Here is a 20,122-nt window from a genome sequence, read left to right as displayed (position 1 = left end):
AAAAAAAAAAAGAGATAGAAAACATTTTTTTGGCATTTTTAGGGCCATTTCCTCTGTTACAGTTCCAACAGTTTAGATTTTGACTTTCCTATTTTCACAGGTCAAGGTTATAGTTTTTTTCAGCCACAGATATGCATTTTCAAAGGTCAAGGTTACAGTTTTTTTTGGGGACAGATATGCATTTTGTATACTGATTTGCCTTTTCAATCTGCTAGCAATGAGCAGCACATGTGGTGAGAATAAGATGGAGTCAGTCAGCCTAGGGCTGACACAGCTGATTTGGCTGGTTTAGGTCCCACGTGACCTTCACCTCATGTCTTCCATCCTTATTGTTTTGTAAACTCGGCTTTAACCTAAGAGTGTATATCTTGAGTAATTTAGGGCAATTGATGTAGGAGGTTAACTTTTGAATTGGAATGTTGTTATATGGATCGTGGGTTATGTCGACTGTTTATGACAGGTGGTGGGTTATGGTGATTACTGTTAAGATCAATGTTAATAACTGTTGTTTAAGATAAGGGGTAGTATGGTTCTGGCTTTTAACTTTTATGTATAAAACTGATTTTGGAAATGGAAAAACAGAACAGTCTTGGACAGGCTACTCTCACTGTTCTCCAGAATTGCTGGTCTTCTGAAAAAATAAATTTTGGCGGATTATTTCTGTCTCTGCATATTGGTGGACAGTGACAGGAGGCTGGACCCTCTTTGATCAGTAACAGCAACACTGTTTGGGTATAAATAACTTTACCTGTGGTGTAACACACGGCAGTACTGCTGTAGAGGATACATTTTTCAGCAACATAATTGTGGCAACGAGCAGACGTGCAGAGGATTCATTGTCCGTACCATGTGCCCATCACCTTGATGCAGCTGTCTTTGTAGAATCGTGGAATAGTTTTTGAAGACTCTTGTGTGCCAGCAAGGACACAACTGATAGGTTGAAAAAGCTCAGTAAGTGCTGCCTGTGGGAGGAGAAAAGAATTTTTCTAGGCTGAGATTAGGATATAAAAGTGTAGACTTTATTTTATCTTAGAAAGAGGGGGAGTGGAACGGGAAAGAGAATAGGAATAGGGAGAGAGAAGAGAGCACAGAGATGGTGTGGCATCCCAAAGAAAGAAAAGAATACCTGCAGTTGAGGTCCAGGTAAACAGCTGAATTTAGAGGTAACAAAAAGCCAATTGCAGTTGAATTCACAAAGTATTGTGAATGTGAATGCTGTGCCAGTTTTTCCTCCAGCACGGGTAAAGACAGACATTTTTTCCAGGTGTTTCCAACCCAGAGGCCTGATGTTCATATTCCATTGTTTGTCTGGGACACTCAGAAATTGTTACTGGATGAAGAGGGTTTGGCTGCCTGTCACTCTTAGCCAATGTGCAGAAACAGGGATAGATTGACCAAACTTTATTTGTCAGAAGGCTGGGATTCTGGAGAACAGTGAGAGTAGCCTCTCCAAGATTGTTCTGTTCTTCTATTTCCAAATTACAGTGTAATACATAAAAGTTCAAAGCAAAGATCACACCATCCCCCATTCCAAATAGCAATCAGCATAACTCAGTGACCTATTAGGACATTCCAGTTCAAAAGTTAATCTCCTAAATCAATCCACCTAAACTACTCAAGATAGACATAGTTAGGGTGGGAGCTAAATTTACAAAACAATAAGAATGGGGGACAGCAGTGACAGTGGTGAAGGTCAGGCAGGGCCTGAACCAACCCGGCCAGCTCTGTCACATCTGCCCTAGCCTTATTCTCACTATGCGTCCTTTCAGAATCACTTGAGGCTATGGGAACACATTCTAAAAGGCAGATTTAGTTAATAGGCCTAGTAATTTGTAAAGGAAATTTACATTTCCAGCAGCGCCTGTGGCTTAGTCAGTGAGTAGGGTGCCAGCCCCATATACTAAGGGTGGCAGGTTCGAACCCGGCCCCAGCCAAACCGCAACAAAAATAGCTGGATGTTGTGGTGAGTGCCTGTAGTCTCACCTACTCGGGAGGCTGAGGCAAGAGAATGGCCTAAGCCCAAGAGCTGGAGGTTGCTGTGAGCTGTGATGTCACAGCACTCTATGGAGGGTAACAAAGTGAGACTGTCTCTAAGAAAACAAAGAAAGAAAATTTACATTTCCTTTTGGTCTGCTGGGCTCCTCAATGGCTTGTGAAAACAGAAAGCTTCTAGCTTCTGTTTTCTAGCAAGAGAAAGAAAGTAGGCAGAGAGAGAGATTGGTTTAGTCCTTACAGAAAAACTAGGAGTTAATAATGTTAGGGGCCTAAACCCTTTCTTCTCTTCCCTTCCCTGAACAAAAGGCCTACCTGGCCCAGCCTAAAGAGTTTGGCCAGAAAGACCCTAGCCCACCAAAACCTTCCAGCACCCTGTCCTCATTGCAGCCACCATCTTTGCCTACGTGAGTTTCTGTCCACTTGTGAATCTCTCCTGGTCTCATCTCTGGGTACCAAAACCTTTTTCAAATAATTTCTCTATAAAGACTGTTAGTCTTCTTCTACCTGCAATAGGCCTAACCATTCTTAAGCAAATAGGACTTGTTAGTCTTTCTCTGGCTCTGGTGGGTCTGGACATCGATAAAGCAAGGAATAGAACTCTCCTTGCTTTTCTGGTTTTGTGAAACTTCCAGGTTGAAGATGATTCACAACAGAACCCTCTAGCCATCTATGAGGCCTGCAGCAGGTGACTTTTGCTCTCTGTCATACCAAACCCACCACCTACTGAGGTACACATACACCACACGTGATAAGCTGCTTTGAAAGGGGCCACCCACCCTTAAACTCAGTGCTGCCACCATTTTCCATCTTTGGTGGCAGCCCATCTGCTTGCAAAAGCTCTTAATAAATATCTGCTATTAACTCTCTTCAACTGATTCTTTGCAGCTCCTTTCCACTTTTTGACATCTAACGGTAATAATCCTTTTACCCACATGTACAATAGTGGTCCCATATGATTATGATAGCATATTTTTCCTGTAACTTTTTCGTGGATAGGTGTGTTCAAGCACACAAATCTTTACCACTGTGCTACACTTGCCTGCAGTATTCAGCACTGTCACATGCTGTACACGCTGGTAGCCTAGGAGCAATAGGTCACTCCATGCAGCCTAGGTGTATAGTAGACTATGTCATCTAGAATCGGGTTAGTGCACTCTATGATGATTACACTAAAAAACATCACTAAGCATGACTGTATAAGCATGACTGTATTCCCTTTTTACTATCCTATGGGGTCACAGTTGGCTGACATTTTCTTGATGAAAGTCACAGCTCTTATTAAATGACCTTCCCTACAAAGCTCTCTCTCTGGCTTCTGGTAACTATTTCCTTCTCTGGTCCTTTTAGGCCTAGGGGTGGTAAGAAGGATGCCCAGCTTTTAGTAACCTGGGGTCCTATGGTCCCAACTATGCCTTGGGATTCCTCTGTACTCTACACACATCTTTATAAATAACTACTTCCTTACGTTTACCTCCAATTTCCACATTTGAATGTACCATCTGTTTCTTTTTAGGACATTGATTGACATAGCGTGGCTCCCAAGTTGGCCCAACTAGAACAGGCAGACTTTCACAGTGGTGTGAGAAGAGACATTTTTTTTTTTTTTTAAATACAAAATGTAAACGACTGACCCTATAGTTCAGTTCTGATTGTCACAGACAGCCATCTTACAGCCTTGGGGGAACCTGGCTTTAGGTTATTTGTCAAATTTAAGGCCAGAGTGAATAAAATAAAAGAATGCTGGTCCTTGCTGGCATCATAGAATTATCAGATCAGCAACGTCTATCATACATTACCTCCGGACTTCCCAATTATGTGACCCAGTAAATATTTTTATTGTTTTTTTAGCCAATTTGAATAGGATTTTTTAAGCTTTTGAAGCTGAAAATAATTTGATAGGTTCTGATTAGTAGGATTCTGGGACAAGGGTACTCACATTTACATTTTTAATAGCTTCTCTAAAATTGTCTTCCAGAAAGCCTGTACTGATTCACACACCCATTCATGTGGAGAAGGAACATGTTTTCTCACACTGTTTCCTGCTATCTTTTTAATTCCTACTTTCTGGATGGGTGGAAATTGAATCTCATTATTGTTTTGATTTGCATCTTGCTAATTACTGGTATACTTAACTATAATTATTGATATATTTTGGCATTTATATTGTTTACTCAGTCAAATGGTTTTTTTATGTCACTTGCTTGGTTTTCTATGGGATTATTTGCATTTTTTCTATTGATTAGTGAGAACTATTTAAAAACTTTGGATATTATTTGTTTATTAGATGTCTTGTAGATGTTTTCTCCCAGGTAGCCTGTCTTTTTAACTTTATTTCATGGTGAGTTTTGTCCAAGTTTTGGCCAGCATCTAAAGTTTGATGGCATTCAATGTATCATTGTTTTTTCATAGCTTTTGCATTTTGTGTGACGTGGACCATTTGGCAATAAAAGCTAAGGGTTCTCTGTCATTTGGATCTTTGTCCAGAAAATCCAAACTTTGCATTTAACCTGGAATGTTTCCTTAAGTGTTGCACCATGGACTGTCCAATTAAGGCTTTTTCTTGCTTTCACTTTTATTGTTGTTCTTGTGCACAAGAGTATAGTTTGATCAATAGCTAAATTTAGAGAAATATGCCTTTACAATGGTCCCCTATGGTTTGGTTCTTTTGTCTTAACACATTGCTGACCAGTCATGAGTTACCCAGTAATGTGAATAGTTTTTGTATAAAATTGCCAATCAACAATGTGTTAACATAGCAGGTGTTCCCTGATCCATTTCCTCCAGTCTCAATTCTCAGTTGTCCCAAATGCAGCCTATTTTATTTTTTGCTCCCCGCCTCATCTCTCAGCTGCTTATAATATCAAATAACTTATCACCTCTAGCATCTTAACCCTTTTAATACTTCTATTTATTTCTGTCATTTTGGTGAGTAGCTTTGGAGTTATTTTTGTTACTTTGCCCTTCATTTTCAATGAGGCAGAGGAAGCTATTAAATAGCATATTGGCCCATGTGCTATGTCTGGGGTTTCATGGAGACCAGCTTCAAGATGTGGTGGATCAGCCCACAGGAAACAAGTCTTCAATGATGGGCATGGGTTGTATGGAGGCTTTTGGCATGTCCAACCACATTATTCCATCCACATTGATTAAAGGCTACATCACAGAAACTATCCCAGGAATTCCTTTGACATTTTCCTAAATCTACTAGTGTACAAATAGTGCCCCCATTGGTCCCTGTGGTTCATAGCACATACCATGTTGCCCCATCAGTTCAACTGGGGTGAGTGCCATTTCTTTTCCAATGGCCAACTCTAGGCCAGACTACCAGTCCTATATGTAGACAGCCTTTAATAGGACCTAAGTTACAATGGCTTATCCCTTTGGAACCCCAAAGGAGCTGGTAAACATCCCAGAAGAGATTCCTGGACTTTGAGTTGTGAGTTAGAGATTCTAATCCTAGTTATACTTTCTACTACTAACTTGATTCTATGTAGTTGGCATGGGTGGAGGCCAGATAACCTTTACTAATCCTTGGTTGTCTTTGATTTAAGTTAAGATTGTCAGCATGGTTACATGAAAAAAGTTTTATGGAGACTGGGCATCTATAAACAGATCCTAGAGATTCTACTGTTGGTAAATGGTCAAGTTATCTCACCTTACGTGGTTTTCATTGATATTCCTTCAATTCAATAAGGTCATAAGCATTAAGGGACCAAGCTATCAGGATTTATTACCCCCCCTCAAAAGATGTAGATGATACTATCTTAGAGCTTGTAAACTGGAATATGTTCTCTTAAAATCATTTTCATATCTAGGAAATTTAGCCTTAATGTGTATTTACTGAAATTTAATTCAAGCCATACTTAATGATGTGCCTCCTTATCATTGTTCTACATGATAATAAAATTTTAATAGAAAGAATCTGGCAACAGGATTATATTAACATTATAAAACTAAATTCTTTCTTTTTATGATCAGTATCAATATTGATGGTCTCTTAAAGTACATGAAAAGTATCATATAATCATAATGGTCATCTCTTCTACTTTAAGATAAATGTCTTGGGCCCTTTCTTTTTCTTTTTCTTTTCTTTCTTTCTTTCTTCTTCTTCTTTTTTTTTTTTCCAGCGGTTTTTGCCTGGGGCCATGTTTGAACCCACCACCTCTGGTATATGGGGCCAGCGCCCTACTCCTTGAGCCACAGGTGCTGCCTTCTGGGCCATTTCTTTAGAGTTGGGCTCTCTGCTCTTCATTTATTACCCCGTCCTATCACTTCTATTCTCTCTAACTTTTCTGACACTGATTCACACTCAAATGTAAATTGGGACTTCAAGGTGGGTGTGGAGTGCTGGGAATACTAGGAAGGGCTGGATTCTCTGAGAGCTGCAAGGCAATAAGTGAAATTAGAGGCTGAGGCTAAAGGGGATACATGTCACCATACTGTATACACTTTTGCAACCTTCATCAAGGTGTGGAAAATTCCAGTTATACCCATAGGCTTTTGATTCAGTGAAACTGCATATTTAGGTATCCCTTGGAACTTTGGAGCTTCTCCTTGTTGACCCCTTCCCTCCACCTTCATGGTCCACGCAGCCACCAGATTGGGCTCTCTTTTCAGAGGTCTGAGCATCCATTTGGCAGAGAACCCTTCCCCCCAATTCCTTAGGGCATCGGTCCTACTAAATCCCTCCTTTGAGCTACTAGGGTTTTTTTTATTGTTGTTGTTTCCTTCCTTTCTACTATTTAGGATACCACAGCAATTCCTTTTTACTCTTTGGTCTTCCAACATAGGTGTACCCAATTGCTTGTATTCAGTTCCCTTTGTGTGCAATTCCTAGTGTGGGTTCTATTTTCAAACCACATCCTGGATAAAATAGAGGCCTAAGGGATTTGGGGGTCAGAGGATGAAGACTTCTAGATGCTATCTTTTGGTGAGCATATCAACAAAGGGAGAAGCTGACTGATATGTAACAGAGGGCCTTTAACTGTTCAGGGATCCGTGGGGCTTGGGGAGGGGATGCTAGCTAAGCCTGACTTTGAAGAAAAGTATATCTGAATTCATGATCACACTCTCCTAGGGTAACAGATCAACTGGAAGCCAAAAGTGACAGTTTGGGAACATCAGCAGGGAAGGACCATGTTCCTCCAAGGCCAGAAAGGAGATGGCGGTGCAGAGTAGGAGAAGCTGGGCAAGTAGCTGCTTTCAAGAGCTGGGAAGACGGAATCATGGAAGAGCTTATCTAGAAAGCTTGTTCTTGGTCTCTGTGATTTTCCTTCTTACAGATAAGTGACTAGGAAGCTGTAGGTGCTTCAAGTCCACCTCTTAAAGTTAACTTGTGCCTCAGCAAATTTTTATGCTTGATTATAACAGATGGGATGGGGTGTATAAACATGATATAAAAAAATAACCATTGATGCTTAATTCAGGAACCTATAAATGTCCTGCATTACTAGATTAGAGGGTGGGGGATAAAGTAGGGTATGGAGCTCAGTTTCTTTTTATTGTTTGGGATACACTGAGGGTTCAAAGAGGTTACACTGATTGTGTTGGTTAGATAAAGTCCCTCTTATAATTGTGTCCCACTCCCAAGAAGTGTGCTATACACCACGACCCCCCTAATCCCCTCCTTCCTCCCTTCTCCTCATCCTTCATCCCCCATCCCCCTATCCCCCAGCATGTATTAGGTCATCTACTGCCTTCATATTGGAATTGGGTGTATTGGATTCTTGCTTCCGCATTCTTGTGATGCTTTGCTAAGAAGAATGTGTTCCACCTCAATCCAGGTTAGTACAAAAGATATAAAGTGTCCATCTCTTTTAATGGCTGAGTAGTATTCCATTATATACATATACCACAGCTTGTTAATCCATTCTTGGATTGGTGGGCATTTAGGTTGTTTCCACAATTTGGTGATTGTAAATTGAGCTGTGATAAATAGTCTAGTGCAAATGTCCTTATGATAAAATGATTTTTTTTCTTCTGGGTAAATGCCCAGTAATGGGATTGCAAGATCAAATGGGAGGTCTAGTTTGAGTTCTTTGAGGATTCTCCATACTTCCTTCCAAAAAGGTTGTATTAGTTTGTAGTCCTACCAGCAGTGTAAAAGTGTTCTCTTCTCTCCACATCCACACCAACATTTGCAGCTTTGAGACTTTGTGATGTGGCCATTCTTACTGGGGTTAGGTTAGGTGATATCTCAGGGTGGTTTTGATTTGTATTTCTCTGATTATTAGGAGTGATGAGCATTTTTTCATATGTTTGTTAGCCATTTGTCTGTCTTCTTTAGAGAAGGTTCTGTTCATGTCTCTTGCCCAGTGACATATGGGATTGTTAGGTATATTTTTGCTGATTAATTTGAGTTCTCTGTAGATCCTAGTATCAAGCTTTTGTCTGATTCATAAGATGCAAACATATTTTCCCATTCTGAAGTTGTCTATTTGCTTTGGTTGTTGTTTCCCTAGCTGTACAGAAGCTATTCAGTTTAATTAAGTCCCATTTGTTTGTTTTTGTTGTAGCAATTGCCACAGAAGTCTTCTTCATAAAATCTTTCCCCAGACCTATATTTCCAAGTGTTTTCCCCACACTTTCTTTGAGGATTTTTATTGTTTCATGCCTTAGATTTAAATCTTTTATCCATCTTGTATCAATTTTTGTAAATGGTGAAATGTTCAGGTCCAGTTTCAGTCTTTTACCTGTGGTTATCCAGTTCTCCCAGTACTATTTATTGAATAGGAATTCTTTTCCCCAGTGTATGTTCTTATTTGGTTTATCAAAGATCAGGTGGCTGTGAGATGTTAGCATGGTTCCAAATGTCTATATCTCTATTTTTGTGCCAATGCCATGGTGTTTTGATAACTATGTCCTTGTAGTATAGCCTAAAGTCTGGTAGAGTGATTTGGGCTCAGTTTTTTGTTTGTTTGTTTGTTTGTTTTGTTTGAGAAAGAGTCTCACTTTGGTCACCCTCAGTAGAGTGCTGTGGCATCACAGCTCACCGCAACCTCAAACTCTTGGGCTCAAGTGATTCTCTTGCCTCAGCCTCCCAGGTATCTGGGACCATGGGCACCCACCACAATGCCCTGCTATTTTTAGAGATGAGGTCTTGTGCTGGCTCAGGCTGGACTGGGTTTGAACATGCTAGCCTCCATGTATGTAGCTGGTGCCATAACCACTGTGCTACGAGTGCCAAGCCATGGGGCTCAATTTTTAAAGAAACCACTGCCGACTTTTCTGGCCCTTAAGCAATTCTGGAGTCCACTGTATTTTGGAAGGTACTTGAGATCATACTTGCCTCAGTGAAAAGAGCAATCTGCTCAGTCCCCATGGCTCCATAGGAGGGTAAGGATGAATCTCTGAGGAGCTCTTCTGCCTGGCCCTCCACTCAGGTGTGGCCTTAGGTGGGGCAGCTCGATGGCCAGACATGCCAGCCATAGGGACCCTGCCTGAAGCACATAGCTAATTCTGCTCTTACAGGATGCCCTTGGAATGACTCTACAGGGCAAGGCTCCCAGTCTCAGGAGAGTAAGTCTCTGACGTGAGGGCATCAGACATTTCTAGTTCCAACCCCAGAGTGACATGGCAGAAGAACTGAGCTCTGGGGAAGTCCCTTATTCTCCCCCTTCTGAGAAATGTATTATCTGTCACCATCCCTTTTTCCTTGTGGTACTTGGGACTCATGGGGCTTGGCTTGGCACTCATTTCTCAGGGAGCCTGGATAGGTCATATGCCTGCTCATTCTGGGATTTCTTCACCTGAACCTCAGAGGATCTTCTGGCAGGAGGAACCGGTTTTTCTTCCAGGCTGTCTGTCCATTTGTCACACCCACTCAGAAAGCTGGGGCCTCCCTCTCTGTTCCTCTCAAAATAAATGACCCAGGTCTGTCACAGCTGAGCATAAATATTGGGACCTGCTGAAGCTGCAATTCACCCTGCTGGTTTTGATAAAGGCCCTTCCTTACCAGGTGCAGCTGATAGCTGGGTAGCTTTCTGACTCTGGATCTATCCCTCTTTTCTGTGCTTTGGGGTTCAAGGAAGGGAGGGGAGGGGCAATGCCAGGCCCTCTCTGTGCCTTGTTCTGTGTGGGGCTGTTTCTCACTGGGGCGTTGCTGAGATCCTGGCAGAGCTACCCTTGCATGGGACCCTTGCTTGCTTCTAGGGAGAAACAATGCCCATCATGGGAAGGAGGCCCTTGGGATGAGGAAACACTGGCATTAGTGGCCTGGGGGTGGTGGTGGTATTTAAGGTCAAAATTCCTGGCTGGCCCTGAATCCTAGGGAAGATACTATCATAAGCTGGCCTTCTGGGTGGAGGAAAATTCTGCCTGATTTCTCTCCCTGAAGCTGCCTTGAAGTTTTGTATTAGATGTAGCTCACATCTTCTGACCCAAGTCACGTCAGGCCAGGTTTCCCATCTCCCTGTCTAGCATGAGGGATGAGGACCTGGCATGAGGGATGAGGCCTTCCTAGTATCCTGGATGGCCTCAAAGACATCTCCTGTGGCTCATCTCTCCTATCTGTCCTCACAGGTGCAGAGACAACCTTACTATGAAAGACAATAAAAGCGAGTCAACCCATCAGGCTGGTGAGAGTGGATGGGACCCTCACAGCTATCTCCTTTGAATACCCCAGCATTCTCTGCTCTTCTGTACATAGCCCCTCCTACTATCCACCTGCTGCTGGACCTTGGGCTTCTGGTGGGTGGGGACTCTTGCTTAGGCACTGATCTAGCCCCAGTCCCCAGCATTGGGCCAAGTACTGAGCAGGCAGAGAAGACAGTAGCTGGGCCTTGACACATATTTACCATGAGGCTTTAATACCTGCTCTGTAATTACCAATGACCTCTTTTGGTAGCCCTTGCCCTCCTCATCAGAGCCCACAACTTTGCTGGAAAGGAAGGCTAGGCTGATGGGTGATATGAATGCTGCCAGTTTTGGTGTGTCAAGCCCAGACCTTCTTTACTGAAAGGCCTGGATTAGATGACTTTTCTCCTAGCATAGATGTCTTGATTATTATGTTTCCTAATTCCTTATTTTCATCCAAAAAGTCGCAACGCCTGTGCTTGGGAACATCAGCGATTTGAGTCAGCAGGTGTGGGTCTTGCAGGGTGAGACCCTTGTGGTGGTTCCTTGGAGTGATGGTGTAGTTCCAGGTGAGTGGTCATCTTGTGGGGCCCTTGCCCCTTGAACTTGTGTGGCTGGGATGCTGGTACAAGCATTTTTGTGAAAGTGTGTCTTTGCAATGGGGCCCACCTAGAGTGTGGGAGTTTCACACCTGCCTGGGAGAAGAAGTCAGGGTGACGTTCATCTTAGACTAGGGTAGAGAAATTAAAGATGGGATAAGAGCCTCCTGTGGAATAGGAGAGCTGCTTTCAGGGATGTGAAGTCCTTTTATGAAAGAGGAGTGACTTGTTCTGCATGACCTCAAGGAGTTCTGAAAGGACTAGGTGGATGAGTAACCCAGGAAGATAGATTTTAATATCACATTAGGCACATCTTGCTAATAGACAGAGCTCTCTAGGGATCACAAGAGTGGCTTCATGTAGGGGCTTCCCATCTGCAGGTGTTCAAGCAGAAGTGTGAAAATCACAAAAGCCAGGTGTGTAATCTCTTAAACTCTCTGTGGTTGGCACACAGTATGAATGGATAAGTTAATAAACAAATGTATATGATAGCTGGCCATTTAGGGGAGGGGAGCTGGGGTAGCAGGGATTATGTTCTTCAGGTCTCTTCCAGACTCATTTGGACAATGTTGCCCTGCTCACTCACAGTATTTTTTGTTTCTCTCTCTCTCTTTTTTTTTTTGCAATTTTTGACTGGGGCTGGGTTTGAACCCACCACCAGTGGTATATGGGGCCAACGCCCTACTCCTTTGAGCCACAGGTGCCACCCCACAGTATTTTTTGAATTCAGAAGGAAACTGACACCATCTGTCCTCATCTTTATAGTCACTGTCACTGTTATCACATGCAAATATCCGGAGGCTCTTGAGCAAGGAAAAGGGGATCCCATTTATTTGGGAATCCGGAATCCAGAAATGTGTCTGTTTTGTGAGGATGCTGGGGGACAGCCCACCCTGAAGTTGAAGGTGAGTGATTAAGAAGAATGATGTGGAAAAAACCACCAATTTTACTTATAGAAGTATTTGGCAGAATATCTAATTTGAGAATTAAGAAAGAGTATTACTGTTTTAAGTTTTCTTTTCCTTTCTTTTCTTGGGGGGGTGGTTATAGATGTGGTCTTTCTTTGTCATACAGGCTGAGGTGCAGTGGCATGATCACAGCTCACTGCACACTTGAGCTCCTGGGCTCAAAAAATCCCCCCACTTTAGCCTCTTGAGTAGCTGGGCCTACAGGTCCATGCCATCACACTTAGATAATTTTTATTATTATTTTTTAAGAGACAAGTTCTTGCCAGGTTGTCCAGGTGGAGTTTTGGCTTCAAGCGATCTTCCTGCCTCAACATCCCAAGTTTCTGGTATTACGGGGACGAGCCACTATGTCCAGTTCCTCATTTTCCTAAGCATGTTTATGCCTAGCTCCTTTCGAGTTACATGCATGCAATAGACTTTTCTTTAATTTATCCTGCCATTCACTAGTTGAGGACACCTATCTTTTTGAAATTTTGAAAAATTCTTAGCATTATTTTTGCAAGTGTATTTATTCTCTTCCTTGTTCTCCTTCTGGGATTCCTGTTCATCTGTCACTATAACTTCTGGATCTCACGTCAATATCTGACAATATCTCATCTAATTTTCCTTACTTTCTATCCTTTCATTTTATTTTTTTAATCTTGGTGCTGCACTCTGGGAGAATTTCTCAGTTTGTTCTTCTAGCTCATGATTACAGTTCTTGTCTTCTAAATCACCTTATATAGCATTTCCTAAAATCTTAATCTTTACTATTTTAATCCCCAAGCTTTCTAATTGGTTCTTCTTCTATTTTTTAATGACTGTCTGGTCTTATTCTGTAAACTTCTGTTTAATTCAGTTCAATTCTACTCAATTCAATTCAATTCAGCAAACATGTGGGTACTTGCTGGTCTCCAGCACTGTGTGGGCACTTGAGATACACCTGTGTACCGAATGGCAAATGGCCCTGACTGCATGGGTTGGATTCTAGTGGGAGGAGAGAAACCACAAACAATAAATGTAACAGTTGGTAAATTTGTGTCATGTTGAAGAGTGCCATGGCTCCGAGAAAGAACAATTAGAGCAGTGCTAGAAACAGAGAGGGGTCAAGAGTGGGTGGCATAGTGGGCGTCTTTGTGACAGCAGGGTGGTCGTGGAAAGCAGAGGGCACAAAAAGTTCTCTAGCAGGATATTCAATGAGAACAGGTGTGCAGGAGTGAATCAAGGAAAGAGGAGTCCAGTGAGATAAAAGAAGACAATGACTTCCATTGTCTGTAAGGACGTCGCCTTGAAATCTGAGTGAAATGAAAAACTTTTAGAATGTTTTGAACAGAAGATTGATGTGAGAGGACTTAGCTCTAAAAGGATCACTCTAGCTCCTAATTGATCATAGATGGTAGGGCAAGTGTGAAAATCTTTTAGGAGGGTGTGAAGTGATTTAGGTGTGATTTGACGGTTGGGGATAGTAGCAGAGGTGGGGAGAAATGGATCAGATTCTGGAAGTATTTTAAGTGGAAACAGTAGGATTTACTGACAGAGTGTGACCCTTAAAATGAGGACAGACTGACACTCTCTGCTTTGTTCTATTGACTGGACTAACTGCTCTTCTGGTGTGTCTTAGTGCTCAGATGGAGCATGTGTGAGTTATTGGGGACTTTGGTAAGGGCAATGTCGGTATAGTGGCAAAAGCCTGGGTGGTGTGAGTTTAAAGAGAGGAATTACAAGCAAGAAATCAGAGACAGAAAATATAGACAGTTATTGTAAGGAATTTTGCAAAGGGGCACTGGGAGTGGTGGTAGGAAATCAAAGCTGTTATTTTTTTAAGAGGGTAGAAATGATAGCAGTATGCCAATGGAAGTGATTGTGTAAACCAAGCAAAACTGTTGGAGCTCAGAAAAGCAGGGAGAGATGAATGCCTTTAAGTTGGTGAGTGCAGGTGGGACTGCCCACCCAGACCTTCTCAGACAGGAAGGTGCGGGTGTGATGTTCTGGGAGCTATGTTGTGGGTGTTTGAGGAAGTCCTCTCCTTATTGTTTCAGTTTTCCCAGTAAGTAAGATGTTGAAGCTGAGGATGGCACTGTGAATTTGTAGAGGGTAGAGCAGGTTCAAGAATAATAATTGGAAGGTCATCCTAAGTGTCTAGGTGAGAGTTGGTGATGTCTTGGTTTGGGGGTTGGCAGTGTGTGTGGGTAAGGTACAAGAAGTGTCTCAGCTCAGGAAATATTTTGAAAAGCTCAGAAAATATTTTGGCCTTGCCTCTAGGTTACATGTTAGGGAACCAAAGGAAGAAGCAGTAAGGATGACTCTTGGGTTTCTAACCCAAAGAATTAGATTGATTAACTGGAAGCCATTAACTATGTAAAGGAACCCTATGGAAGGAGAATTCTCCCGCTGAGTATAGAATGTGGCTGAATTAAAGACTATTTCTATCTCTCTCTTGAGATCTTGCATAGATGTAATCTCTTTAGAAATGCCCTTATTCTGGTTGGTGGGGGCTCACACCTGTAATCTGAGCACTCTGGGATGCTGAGGCAGGTGGATTGCTTGAACTCAGAGTTTGAGACTGAGCAAGAGTGAGACCCCCATCTCTACTTAAAAAGAAAAACTAGCTGGGTATTGTGGCAGGTGCCTATAGTCCCAGCTACTTGCTACTTGGGAGGCTGGAGGCAAGAGAATTGGTTGAGCCTAAGAGTTTGAGGTTTCTGTGAGCTATGACATCAAGCACTTTATCCAAGGTGACAGAGTGAGACGGTTTCAAGAAAAAAAAGAAATACCTATTTTACCTATATATACTATATATGCACATATAATATAAACATACACACAAAACATATTTCTGTATAAAATATAGAAGGAATTTTTTGATTGCTTTATTTACTTTGGTCCTTTGGTGCAAATCATTTGATTTGTTAGACCTCTTGTGTCTTTGTCATCATATTTTATCTTTCTTGTATTTTTGGCAACTGGTCAGAGGCTCATACCCCTACCTGGCTGTCCTTTGCTATAGCAATTATTCTTGGAGGGTAGAGCCTCTCATTGCTGTGGCATTGGTAAGGGAGATCCTGGGCTTCTTGCTGCCAATTTGCATCCTGTTTCCTTTCCCAGGTCATTCCTCAGTGTCTTATGTGAGGAGAATCCCAATTTATTGTTCAAGTGTGGCCATTTGTTCATTAAATGGTCCCTTGTATCCTTCCCACGCCATCTCTGCATTTACAGGTGGAGGCAGGGAAGGTGAAATTTCATGGGTCTTCACTCTGTTGCTTCTTTGAAGTGTGTTTTTCTAGCCTGCTTCCAAGGCTTTCTGGAACTTTGGAACTTTTGTTGGTCATGTGCAAATAACTTTAAACATCTCAAACAACTTCTATTTCTCCTCATGGATATTCTCACTCACATTTTAGGAGCAGAAGATCATGGAACTGTACTACCAAGCCGAGCCCGTGAAGCCCTTTCTTTTCTACCGTGTCAAGACTGGAAGGACCTCCACCTTCGAGTCTGTGGCCTTCCCTGGCTGGTTCATTGCCTCCTCCAAGGGAAAACAGCCCCTCTTCCTCACTTCAGATCAAGGGCAATCATTCAATACTGCCTTTGACTTAAAAATAAATGAAGAGAATGTACAACTAACTCAAAGAGAGCATCAACAAAAGAGAAAACAGGCTGGGCATGGTGGCTCACGCCTGTAATCCGAACACTGAGGGAGGCTAAGGTGGGAGGATCACTTGAGGTGAGGAGTTTGAGACCAGCATGAGCAAGAGTGAGACCCCCATTTCTACTAAAAATAGAAAAATTAACTGGGCACCAGTAGTCCCAGCTACTCGGGAGGCTGAGGCAGGAGGATTGCTTGAACTCAGAAGTTTGAAGTTGCTGTGAGCTATGATAATACCAATAGCACTCTAGCCTGGGTGACAGAGTGAGACTCTGCCTCAAGGGAAAAAAAAAAAAAGAAGAAAAAGGAAAAGAACAAACAACCCAATTAATCACTGGGCAAGACATAAAAACAGAAACTTCTCCCAGGAAGACAGATGAATGGCCAGCAAACACATGAATAAATGCCCATCATCCCTAATCATTAGAGAAATGCTGCAAATCAAAACCACTTTAAAATCACGTAATGCCGGTAAGAATGGCCGACATCACAGAATCTCAGAGTTGCAGATGCTGGCATGAGTGTGGAGAGAAGGGAATACTTATACACCATTGGTGGGACTGCAAACTACTACAGTCTTTTTGGAAAGAGGTATAGAGAATCCCCAAAGAGCTAAAAGTAGACCTTCCATTTGATTCTGCAATCTCATTGCTAGGCATCTACCCAGAATCAAGAAAATCATTTTATCATAAGGATATTTGCACTGGAATGTGTATAGCATCTCAATTTACAATTGAAAAGATGTAGGAACAACCCAAATGCACATGAATCAGTGAATAAATTAATAACCTGTGCTATATAAATACCATGGATTACCATTCAACTACATGGAAACTTTACATCTTTTATATTTACCTGAATGGAGTTGAAGAATATTCTCCTTAGTGAAATATCTCAAGAATAAAAAATCAAGCCCTTCTTGTATGCAATAGCAATTTGAAACTAGTAGATGAACAATTACAGGCCCACACAAGAGAAAAACATAATTAAATTCAAGAAGAGCAGAGGGGGAAGGTAGTGAAAGTGGCCTGGTAAGCTCCGACCTAACAAATTCAGTGTAGGGGTATATGGCACATCTCCTGAGTGAAGGACTTAACTACAACTGGGATGTTACCTAACAAAAGCAAACAATGAAACCTAGTCATATGTGCACTTATGTTTATCTGAAATAAAAATAATATCGGAAAAAAATATAAATGATGAAACTCAGCCTACAAGTGGCAGCTTGGTCAGAGGTCTTTGTCTTAAAGTTTCTGGTTCCCAGTGTATTTTTATCTATATTTTCTCCGTGTCACTTTTACTCTAGTGCTGATCAGGATCACTGTTAACACATTTCATGGATGAAGAGGAAGCACTGACTTTGTGGCCACTGAAGAACAGGATGTGGGCTCAGAAACAGGAGAGATGGGGTGGGGCAAGGCTCTCCTCTCAAGCTGATGCTGTCCAGCCCACAGGCATCTCCTGAACAAGTGACATCAAGACCCAAATGCCAGATCACAGCGTCTTCTCCTGTGGATATGAACAGGCCTTAGAGCTCAAGAGTCTTACCTGAGATTGCATGATTAGTATGGAACTGATCTGATTCTGTTTTGCTTTGTTTTATGTTCTTTTTGTATGACATCATCCACGGTCTTTGTATGTTGTCAGTATGCCTCCCTCAGTGTGTATAATAAAAATAGATCCTATTTTTAGGATCTATTCTATAGGGGTAGGACGTTTTAAAGAAAAATAATTCCTATGTTAAATTAAAGTATTTTTGCCTATGTGCACATAAATATAAACTTCATATATTTATACAATAATAAAGCTAAAACGGATGTAAAATGAAATAAAGAAAAGAGGAAACTGAAATTAACAAGAGTGGTTGAATGAAGCCATCACAGTGGGTGGGTAAGGAACTGGTGCTTAGCTGGGATAGAAGGTCCTCAGTCCAAGGTGATGGAGTAGGGGTGAGAAACTCAGTATGTAAAAGGGCACCACTCTTCGACTACTTTTTTGACAGTCTCACAGATTTTCTTTTTCCCTGCTTCTTTTGGTCTTTTCTTTTTACACATACTCACCGTCCACATACTTCCTTCAAAAATTGCAGTAAACCTTTTTTTTTTCTTTCCCAGTGTCACTTTTACTCTGGTTCTTTTTTAAGAACAGAAAGCCTTGCTTTTCCACCAGCCATCTTTAGATGATACAAGGTCTGACGATTAAGATTAAGTTCATCTGGAGAAAGTGCTAGATACCTTATTACTGAATATCCCTATGGTTCCCTTTGAAGTACTCCCCTTGGGAAGCTATGAACTGGCGCCGATGACTAGGCCACCCTTCATGGCAATTTTGGAACTATTTTTCTTGAATAACCATCAAAGCTGGTCAACAGCAATAACGTGCAACAACAATAATAAAGGCCATTTAGCAAGACATCACTGCATGTCAGTACAAACACAGCTGAGAGACACTGATGTGAGACACTGATATACCAAGGTTATGAAACCTTACTGAGCTGTTTTTACAGTGCTACATGGTGGCAAGTTCACAAACTTAATTGTTAGGCCTTGTATATTCTGATGAAATTAAATAACTGATTATGGGTATAACTGTAGGAATATATAGCTCAAATCGGAGTCTGTATATAATAGATTTCTTCATTTTAATTCTAACACTGCAAATGCAGAAAATTCCATTTGCATAAATACATTCTTCAAAATAGCATAAGTAACTAAATTTTTTTATTTTTCTACTTTTGGATAATCAGACTGGATTCTTTACTAGGGATGCCAATAAACAATCCACAAGCATCAGTTTAATGTGATGTCTCGATTTTTAAAAGATTTCCTTTTGGCGGTTAATTTTTTAGTTTAAAAAATGTTTAAATTTCATTTTTATACGTTTTTAAATTTTAAATAATTTAAATTTTAAATTGTTTTAAAATAGATAATGTGTCTGTTTTTATTAGATATCAAAGGATGTTTTGAAGTTTATATGCATTGTAGAATGGTTAAATCAAACTAATTAACAAACATATTACCTCACATGGCTATTCTTTTTTTTTTTTTTTTTTTTTTTGCAGTTTTTGGCCAGGGCTGGGTTTGAACCCACCACCTCTGGCATATGGGGCCAGTGCTCGACTTTTTTGAGCCACAGGTGCCGCCCCCACATGGCTATTTTTGTGATGAGAGCACATAACATCTACCCTCTCCATTTTTTTTTTTTCTTTTTTTGTTGCAGTTTTTGGCCAGGGCCAGGTTTGAACCTGCCACCTCTGGTATATGGGGCCAGCACCCTACTTCTTTGAGCCACAGGCGCTGCCTGTACCCTCTACATTTTTTCCCCTATATTTTTCAAGAATACAGTATGTCACCATTAACTATAGTCACCTTGATGTACACTACAGGTCTCTTGTAGTTTATTCCTCCTCTATGTGTATAACTTTAATTATGTATCCTTTGTCCAACATCTTCCCATTCCCTCCTCCTCACTTCCTCACTAACCACCCCAGCCTCTGATAACCACCATTCTACTTTCTATTTCTAGGAGATGAACTTTTTTAGACTTCACATATGCGTGAGAGAATATGGTATTTGTCTTTGTGTGCCTGGCTTATTTCATTTAACATAATATTCTCTAGATTTGTCCATGTTGTCCACAGCTGGGAGGACAGTCTTTATTACTAGTGTTAGCTAACTAGTATTCCATTGTGTGTATCTGCCACGTTTTCTCTATCCATTCACCTGTTGATGAACACTTAGGTTGATTACATATCTTGGTTATTGTGAATGGTGCTATGATAAACATGGGAATGCCGACATCTCTGGGACATAATGGATTTCAATTCCTTTGGATAGTAGAATTGTGGAATCATAATGGTAGTTCTAGTTTTAACTTTCTGGGGAACCTCCATACTGTTTTTCACAGTGGCTTAAATGCCGCTAAGAGTTTGCAAGGCTTCCCCTGTCTTTGTATCTTTGAAAGCACTTGCTATCTTTTGTCTTTTTATAATGGCCATTCTAACTGGGATAAGGTGATAGCTCATGGTGGTTTTAATTTACATTTCCCTTACAATTAGTGATGTTGAGTATTTCATTACATATCTTTTGGCCATTTGTATGTCTTCTTTTGAGAAATGTCTATTTAGGTCTTTTGGCCATTTAAAATTTGTTTTTTTCTGCTATTGAGGTGTTTAAGTTTCTTGTATATTTTTTGGTATTAACCACTTGTCATATGGTTATGTCATTAATAATTTCAAATATTTTATCCTATTCTGTAGGTTATCTCTTCACTTTGTTGATTGTTTCCTTTGCTGTGCAGTTTTTTAGTTTAATATACGAGGTGTCCCAAAGGTTGCCATAAGTTCATACATAGGGAAATGGAAA

General features: G+C 41.1%; 1 protein-coding gene across 1 annotated transcript; it reads left to right on the top strand.

Annotated features, from left to right (window-relative positions):
- The first annotated feature begins 10,894 nt into the window (after nt 1-10,894).
- On the top strand, nt 10,895-17,960 carry IL36G (interleukin 36 gamma). Its single transcript, XM_012811017.1, has 5 exons — nt 10,895-10,922; nt 11,034-11,138; nt 11,934-12,073; nt 15,514-15,726; nt 17,907-17,960. Exons 1-5 carry the CDS (start codon nt 10,895-10,897, stop codon nt 17,958-17,960), a joined length of 540 nt encoding a protein of 179 aa, XP_012666471.1.
- The last annotated feature ends 2,162 nt before the right edge of the window (nt 17,961-20,122 follow it).

This window comes from Otolemur garnettii, unplaced genomic scaffold (assembly GCF_000181295.1).
Source record: "Otolemur garnettii isolate 467f Iridium unplaced genomic scaffold, OtoGar3 scaffold00148, whole genome shotgun sequence".
In the NCBI taxonomy this organism is placed as follows: Eukaryota; Metazoa; Chordata; class Mammalia; order Primates; family Galagidae; genus Otolemur; species Otolemur garnettii.
Note: the sequence above shows the minus strand (reverse complement) of the source record. Positions and strands in the feature narration are given on the sequence as shown.